Source organism: Gracilinanus agilis, chromosome 1 (genome assembly GCF_016433145.1).
Source record: "Gracilinanus agilis isolate LMUSP501 chromosome 1, AgileGrace, whole genome shotgun sequence".
Lineage (NCBI taxonomy): Eukaryota > Metazoa > Chordata > Mammalia > Didelphimorphia > Didelphidae > Gracilinanus > Gracilinanus agilis.
Genome location: NC_058130.1, coordinates 139,221,139 through 139,230,403, shown reverse-complemented (window position 1 = coordinate 139,230,403; position 9,265 = coordinate 139,221,139). Strand labels below are relative to the sequence as shown.

Below are 9,265 nucleotides of genomic sequence, written 5' to 3'. Positions count from 1 at the left end.
TTTTTTCTTAGGGAGTTCTTTGATGGCTTGTTCAATTTCTTTTTCTGATATGGGATTATTTAGGTATTCTATTTCTTCTGCTGTTAATCTAGGCAATTTATATTTTTGTAAATATTCATCCATATCTCCTAAATTGTTATATTTATTGCCATATAATTGGGCGAAATAGTTTTTAATGATTGCCTTAATTTCCCCTTGCTTAGAGGTGAGGTCTCCCTTTTCATCTTTGATACTGTCAATTTGGTTTTCTTCTTTCCTTTTTTCATTAGATTGACCAGTACTTTGTCTATTTTATCTGTTTTTTCAAACTACCAGACTCTAGTCTTATTTATTAATTCAATAGTTCTTTTATTTTCGATTTTATTAATTTCTCCCTTAATTTTTAGTATTCCTAATTTAGTTTTCATCTGGGGATTTTTAATTTGCTCCCCTTCTAGTTTTTTGAGTTGCATGCCCAATTCATTAATCTCTGCCCTCCTTAATTTGTTAATATATGCACTCAAGGATATAAATTTCCCCCTGAGTATTGCCTTGGCTGCATCCCACAGAGTTTGGTAGGATGTCTCATCATTGTCATTCTCTTCAATGAAATTGTTAATTGTTTCTATGATTTCTTCTTTGACTAACTGGTTTTGGAGAATCATATTGTTTAATTTCCAATTGGTTTTTGATTTGCCTGTCCAGGTGCCCTTAACTAATTATTATTTTTATTGCATTATGATCTGAGAAGATTACATTTATTATATCTGCTCTTTTGCATTTGTTTGCAATGTTTCTATGCCCTATTACATGGTCAATCTGTGTAAATGTACCATGTGCAGCTGAAAAGTAGGTGTATTCCTTTTTGTCCCTATTTATTTTTCTCCACATATCAATTAAATCTAATTTTTCTAGGACTTCATTCACCTCTCTTACCTCTTTCTTATTTATTTTATTGGTTTCATTTATCTATGAGGAATATTTAGATCTCCCACTATTATGGTTTTACTATCTATTTCCTTCTTGAGCTCTACCAGTTGCTCCTTTATGAATTTGAATGCTATACCACTTGGTGCATATATATTGAGCAGTGTTATTTCCTCATTGTTTATACTGCCTTTAATCAGGATGTAATGACCTTCCCTGTCTTTTTTAATCATTTCTATTTTTACTTTGGCTTTGTCAGAGATCATAATAGCCACTCCTGCCTTCTTTTTCTCATTTGATGCCCAAAAGATTTTGCTCAAGCCCTTAACCTTAAACTTGTGTATGTCCACCCACCTCATATGTGTTTCTTGTAGACAACATATGGTAGGATTTTGGTTTCTGATCCACTCTGCTATTTGCTTCCCTTTTATGAGCGAGTTCATCCCATTCACATTCAGAGTTATAATTATCAGTTGTACATTCACTGACATTTTTGTATCCTCCCCTACTCCCACCCCTTCTTCTTAAACTATTTTCTTTTAATCCAGTGGTTTGCTTTAAGCCGTTATCCCTTATCCCCTCCCTTGATTAGCTTCCCTTTCTACCCCCTCCCTTCTTATTCCCCTCTTTTTATTTTTAAAGGCCTAATTAATTCCTTCCCCTTCTTCTCCCCTCCCTTTATTGACCTCCCGCTCCCCTGCTCCCCTTGGTTTATCCCTTTTGACTTTCTCAGTAGGGTTAGATAAGAGTTTTATATCCCAATGGATAGTATAGCTACTCTTCCCTCTCCAGGTTGATTACACTGAGAGTAAGGATTAAATATTACCTTTTAATGCTCTCTTCCTCTCCTTCTTATAATAGTATTTGTCCCCTCCTCTTCCCGTGCCCTCTTTGTGTATAATAGAGTATCCTATTTTTCTTATTCACTCAAGTTTCTCTTGTTGTCCCCTACTATTTACCCCCTCTTTCGCACCCCCCATGTCATCTTAGACCATTTGATATTCTGTCCTCTCCCTATGAATTATTCTTCTGATTGCTATAATAGTGAATACTATAATAGTGAATAGAGTTCACTACAGAGAATTATACATAGCATTTCTCCACATAGGAATACAGATAATTAGATCTTATTGAAGCCCTTAAAGAGTCAAATTTAAAAAATTATGAGTTTTTTTTCTTTCCCCTCTGTTTCTTATTTACCTTTTCATGTTTCTCTTGATTTTTGTGGTTGGATATCAAACTTTCCATTTAGCCCTGGTCTTTTCTGTGCAAATACTTGGAAATCTTCAATTTTATTGAATGCCCATACTTTCCCCTGGAAGTATACAGTCAGTTTTGATGGTAGTTGATCCATAGTTGAAGGCCCAGCTCTTTTGCCTTTCTGAATATCATATTCCAAGCCTTGCAGGTCTTTTAGCGTGGAGGCTGCCAGATCCTGTGTGATCCTGATTGGTGCTCCTTGATATTTGAATTGTCTCTTTCTGGCTTCTTGTAAGATTTTTTCTTTTACTTGGAAGCTCTTGAATTTGGCTATTATATTCCTGGGGGTTGTCCTTTCTGGGTCTAGTGTAGAGAGTGATCGATGGATCCTTTCAATGTCTATATTGCCCTCTTGTTGTAGAACTTCAGGGCAACTTTGCTAAATAATTTCTTTTAGTATAGAGTCCAAGTTTCTATTAATTTCTGCTTTTTCTTTTTTTTTTTTTTAAAACCCTTACCTTCTGTCTTCAAATCAATACTGTGTATTGGCTCCAAGGCAGAAGAATGGTAAGGGTAGGCAATGAGGGTCAAGTGACTTGCCCAGGGTCACACAGCTGGGAAGTGTCTGAGGCCGAATTTGAACCTAGGACCTCCCGACTCTAGTCCTGGCTCTCAATCCACTGAGCTACCCAGCTGCCCCCAATTTCTGCTTTTTCTGGAAGACCAATGATTCTCAAATTGTCTCTTCTAGCCCTGTTTTCTTGATCTGTCACTTTCTCATTGAGAGATTTCATGTTTCCATCTATTTTATCAATCTTTTGACTTTGTTTTATTTGTTCTTGCTGTCTTGAGAGATCATTAGCTTCTATTGCTCAATTCTAGCCTTTAGGGACTGGTTTTCAGTTATAATCTTTTGGTTTTCCTCTTCAATCTGGTCATTTCTGGTCTTCAGTTGATGTGCCTCACTTTCCAATTGTGAAATTCTGCCTTTTAAACTGCTATTTTCTTGCCAGATCTCTTCCATCTTTTTCATCATCTCAGATTTGAACTCTTCAATAGCTTGTGACCAGTTTTCATTATTTTGGGAAGGTTTGAATATGATTTCTTGTTTGTTCCCCTCTGTTGTCTGGATTTTCTCTGTGTAAAAATTACCGAGTGTTCCAGAGTTCTTCTTGATAATCTTTCTCTTCTGGTGTTCCCGATTTTGGCTTGCCATTGTTGTTAGCCCAGCTCCTTCTCAGCTTTATCCTCACACTCAGGGTCTATCTAGGCTCCTGAGGTCTCAGGTTCCGTTGTTCTCAGGGTCGAGCCTCCTGGTCATCCCTGGTCTAGCCCTCTGCCCTAGGCTCCTTCAACAGTCTCAAGGCGCTGCTTCTATTGCCGTGCTCCCAGTGAGTGCTCCCATCTGCACAGGGTCCCCACTGGGGGTCCAAGCCTGCACTGGAGATCCTTGTCCACACCTAGGGCACTGCCTTCACCCGCCCAGACGCTCAGGAAAGTCTGTGCACGTTCTTTAGCCTCTTGGGGTCCTAAGTCTTGCTGCTCTCAGGAACAAGCCCTGGAGCTGCCAGTGACTTAATGGGTGCCCCAAAACTGCTTTCACTCTTGTGTGCTGGGCTCTGAGTTGTACATGATGTGGGGGGAGGGGCTTCTTCCTCTCGCGTTTTAGTGAGAGCTGTTTTACCCCTTTGTAACGTGGAAATGCCCTGATTCCACGTACCTTCAATGCTGCTCCCTGTTGTGGGGTCCCTTCATTTGTCTGGATTCGTTTTTATGTCCCCTTGAGGAGTCCTGGTTTTGCTTCAGTTAGGAGAGATCAAGCAGTGCTGCTCCTTACTCTGCCTCCATCTTCGGTTACATGATTCTTGTTCTTACTTTCCCCTTCACCCCCCCAAACCCCTCCCTCCATAGCCAAATCACATTTCCACTGGTTTTAACATGTCCACAATCAAGACTTATTTACATATTATTGATAGTTACATTCATGTAGTCATTTCGAGTCTATATACCCAATCATGTCCGCATCAACCCATGTGTTCAAGCAGTTGTTTTTCTTCTGTGTTTCCACTCCTGTAGTTCTTTCTCTGAATGTGGGTAGCCTTCTTTTCCATAAATCCCTCAGAATTGTCCTGGGTCATTGCATTGCTGCTAGTATAGAAGTCCATTACATTTGATTTTACCACAGTATATCAGTCTCTGTGTATAATGTTCTTCTAGCTCTGCTCCTTTTACTCTGCATCAATTCCTGGAGGTCTTTCCAGGTTACATGGAATTCCTGCAGTTTATTATTCCTTTGAGCACAGTAGTACTCCATCACCAGCATATAACACAATTAATTAATTAAGAGCACTAAAAGATTGCCTGCCCTTTTATCCAGCCATACCATTGCTGGGTTTGTACCCTAAAGAGATCATAGGAAAAAAGACATGTACAAAAATGTTCATTGTTGTGCTCTTTGTGGTGGCAAAAAACTGGAAAATGAGGGTATGCCCTTCTATTGGGGAATGGCTGAACAAATTGTGGTATATGTTGGTGATAGAATATTACTGTGCTCAAAGGAATAATAAACTGGAGGAATTCCATGTGAACTGGAATGATCTCCAGGAACTGATGCAGAGTGAAAGGAACAGAACCAGGAGAACATTATACACAGAGATGGATACACTGTGGTAAAATCAAATATAATGGACTTCTGTACTAGCAGCAATGCAATGACCCAGGACAATTCTGAGGGATTTATGGAAAAGAAGGCTACCCACATTCAGAGAAAGAACCACAGGAGTGGAAACACAGAAGAAAAACAACTGCTTGAACACATGGGTTGATGTGGATACAATTTGGGATATAGACTCTTAATGATCACCCTGGAGCAATTATCAATAAATGGAAATAGGTCTTGATCAATGACACATGAAGAAACCAGTGGAAATGTGCATCAGCTATGGGATTTGGGGGATTGGGGGGGAGAGAGAAAGAATATGAATCATAGAACCATGGAAAATTTTTTTCTAAAAAATTTTTAAAAAATAAAAAAAAGAAGTTTGTGTTGTGAATATGTACGTAGCAGATGCAAAATAAATAAAAGATAATTTAGGGGTGAAAAACCCTAAGGAAAGTCTCATGTTAGTATCTGGCCAAAGTTTTGAAGGGGAAACAAAAATGAGGATCTTTCATGTGTTCTTAAAATTCTCCTTATATTATACATAGACAATGAAAACACATAGGGACAAATTTTTGGAGAAAGAATAAATACTACAACTTTGAGAAATTTCTAAATTAGCAGAGGCCCATAAAAATTGAAGAAAAACTTAACAGTGAAAGAAGCTCATGAGATTATAATGCACAGGGGTTACTGGAAGTAGGGAGGAAAGCCAAGATTTAAATCACCATTAGAGGAAAAAAGAGGATAATCAAATAACAACTATCTAATCAGATATTGAAAAAGTATAGGAAATGGCAAAAAAAAAGGCAAAATGAAATATGTAAGTGATCTAATGCTGAAGCTGGTGGCCTCTAAAATAAAATGGATGATTGACTGTAATGGTTGGTAATAAAGACTATCATACAAATTTAGTAAAAAGAAAAGAGGAGTCAATAGAATTCTTTATTACCAGGCTACAAATTCTACATAGGAACAATGATGGGTCTCCCTGATTCCCTTAATAGAACATGAAAAATCAAGTTTCTCTTTCATAAAGGACTAAATAAAATTGTTGCTAAGGCTAATTTTCATGGTTTAGATTTTTTTTAACAGCAGTCCAGAAAGGTTTTCCAAAATAAAATGTATAAATGTTCAACTTACCGCTCCAAGCATAATTCTGAAAATAAGCCATCGATATCCCCATATAACAATGTATGATGTTGAGGTATGTTTCGGTAGTTGGGAAAGAGTCCAGAAAGGGCACAAGAATATCCCCAAAAATCCTGTTTCCAGGAGCTGAAATTCCCAACCTAAAATGATCACAAAAGAGAAAAGTTTGGTTTTTTAAAAGTCAAATTATATTTTTTTAAAAATTAAGACACTAATGGCATAATATGATTTTGTCAAATGAAATTAAGTATTTTAAAGATTCCCAAGAGATCATGATATAGAGGAAGAGAGATCCAGGCTTGGAGTCAAGAAGACCTGAGTTTGAATATTCAAGTTCAGCCTCTCTCTGCTGGACATACAGGACCCCAAACAAGCTACTTAATGTCCCAATGAACCAGGAAACTCAATAAAAATACAAATTACAAATTAGTTGTTCCACACAAGAAGTTCCCCATATCTATAAAATAGATATGGAGGGAGGAGGAAGTTTCCTAAAAGATGTAAGCAAATAAATGTATCCCTCTGAAAATAAAAGAAGGAAAAAGGTCCTCTAGGACAGTGATGGCAAAATTTTTAGGGACTCCATGTCCATTCCCTACCTTCTCAGACTGCTTGCAGTGTCCCACCCACTTACATTGGGGAAGCAGGTGCAGAGATCCCATTTGGATTGGGGGAGCATGGAGCCGCCTCCTGCAGCTACAGGAACCCATGCCCCACACCCAGCCACCCCAGGAGCAGGCAGAGCTAGGGGGCTACTGCCCGAGCCCAGTGGGGAAGGTGAGGAAAGCCTAGGCAGTGAGTGACCCAGAGATCCAGTGCCCTGTCCCCTCCATGGGGTAGGTGGATGGGCCAGGGATGGGAGGGCATGCCCCCAAAGCAGTCTGTGCGCCATCTCAGGCATGTGTGCCATAAGTTTGCCATCACAGCTTTAGGTTATAGTACATAAACTGTAACAGTTTGGGAGTGTGCAAACTGTCAGAGCCTTAATGTAAATTAATTTATAGGGTCTTGCTTTATATTTAGAATATAGTTATAAAAAAATTAAGTTCACTGATCCCAAGGAAAAATGCTAACTCTTATTGGCATTTAGGTTCTTCACAACCATATCAAATCTACCTTTCCTGCCTTTTCATATACATTGTTCTCCTTTACACACTCTACAATCCAGTCAAACTAGGCTTCTGTCTATTCCTCAAAACACTATACTTTATCTCCTACCTCCATGTCTTTGCATAGGTTGACCCCAGTGCCGTAAATGAACTTCCTTCTCCCTCCCACCTCTCAGAATCCCTAGATTCTCTCAAAACTTAGCTCCTGTCACTTTACCCTTGTCAAGGGGAATTGTTTTGTTCTCTTTTTCTATTTTAAGTTAATCAATCAGGAACTTGAAGTACCCCTACTTAACAAAGAGAGTTCACACTTACTTGGTCATTAATACATAGTCCTAAAAGACCACAAGCAGTGCCACCCCTCCTCCTGGGTAGTGCCAGGCAAATTGAAACATAGAAAAAAATAAAATAAAGTCCAGAAAATGAGGAAGCAGGGAAATGTGAAATTTCTCATTAGAAAAACAACTAACATGGAAAAGAAATACATTAGAGATAATCTAAGAATTGTGGTACTACCTTAAAAGCTTTGATTTTTAAAAAGGGTTTAGATATCATCATCTAGATTAGATATCAAGAAATTATCAAGGAAAACTGCTCTGATATTCTAGAACTAGAAAGTAAAATGGGAATTGAAAGATTCTGACAATCACCTTCTAAAAGAGGTCTCAAAAGTATAACTCCCAAGAATATTATAGCCAAATTCCAGAACTCCTAGGTCAAGGAGAAAATATTGCAAACAGCCAAAAAGAAAAAAATTCAAATATTGTGGAGTCATAGTCAGAATAACACAAGATTTAGTAGCTTCTAATTTAAAGAATTAAAGGGCCTAGAATATGATATTCCAGAGACAGAATTAAGAATCATTTACTTAGTAAAACTGAACATAATCCTTCAAGAGGAAAATGGATATTCAATGAAATAGACGACTTTTAAAAATTACTGATGAAAAGACCAGACCTGGTAGAAAAATTTGACTTACAAATTAAAAACTGAAGAGAAGTATATAAAGATAAACAAGAAAGAGAAACCAAAAGACATTCAATAAGGTTAAACTGTTTATATGGAAAAATAATTCTTGTAACTCCTAAGAATTTTATCATTATTGGGGCACTTAGGGGTAGATATGTAAACAGAGTACAAGGATATGAGTTGAATATTATGGGATGATATCTAAAAAAATTAAATTGAAGGCTGATAAAGAGTAATGCAATAGTAGAAGAGGGAAGGGAGAAATAGAATGAGGTAAATTATCTCACATAAAGGGGACATCTGAGGAGAAGATGGGGGAGGTAAAGAAGGGAGCACTTGTACACTACTCTAATCACAAGAGTTCAAAGAGGGAAGAACATATATAATCAATTGCATACAGAAATCTATATTGTCCTACAAGAGAATAGGAGGGGAAAGGGATAAGAGAAAGAGGGGCACTGATAGAAAAGAGGGTAAATCGAGGGATGTAGTGGTTAGAAGCTAAACACATCTGTGGAGAGAGGAAATGAAAGGAGAGAGAAAAGGATAAATAGGAAGGAAGTAGGATGGAGAGTAATACATAGTAATCATAATGGTGAATAAAAAATTTATAATAAGCTTTCTAATAAAGGCCTAATGTCTCAAATACATAGAGAAATGAGTTGAATGTATAAGTATACAGGTCATTCTCTAACTGATAAATGGTCAAAGGATATGAACAGGCAATTCTCAAAGTAATTAAAGCTTCTATAGTAATGTAAAAATGCTCTAAATCAATGTTAATTAGAGAAATGCAAATTAAAACAACTGATTTAGCACCTCACATCTATCAGATTAGCTATTATGACAGAAAAGGAAAATGACAAAACTTGGAGGCCTTGTGAGGAAATTAAGACATAATAAATTGTTAGGGGAGTTGTGAACTGAGTCAGCCATTCTGGAAAGTAATTTGATCCTCTGCCTAAAGGGCTATAAAACATGCCCTTTGACTCAGCAAAATCATTCCTAGGTTTGTATCCCACAAAGATTTAAAAAAAAAAAGAACCTATATGTACAAAAATATTTAAAGCAGTTATTTTTGTTGGGGTAAAGAACTGAAAAAAGAGGAGATATCCATCAATTGAGGAATGGCTAAATAAATTATAGTATATGAATGTAATACATGTAATATTTTTGTGCTGTTAGAAATGATGAGCAGGAGGAGTTCAGAAAAACCTGGAAAAACTTCCACAAACTAAAGGAGAGTGAAGTAAACAGCAACAGGGGAACG

At 37.4% G+C, this 9,265-nt stretch overlaps 1 protein-coding gene across 1 annotated transcript in view; it reads right to left on the bottom strand.

Moving 5' to 3' along the window:
- The window catches only part of LMF1 (lipase maturation factor 1), a 731,135-nt gene that overhangs the window by 454,736 nt on the left and 267,134 nt on the right, over nucleotides 1-9,265 (bottom strand). The window contains exon 4 of the mRNA XM_044677651.1: nucleotides 5,909-6,057. Within this exon, the coding sequence (XP_044533586.1) occupies nucleotides 5,909-6,057 (149 nt within the window). The remainder of the gene's footprint in view (nucleotides 1-5,908; nucleotides 6,058-9,265) is intronic.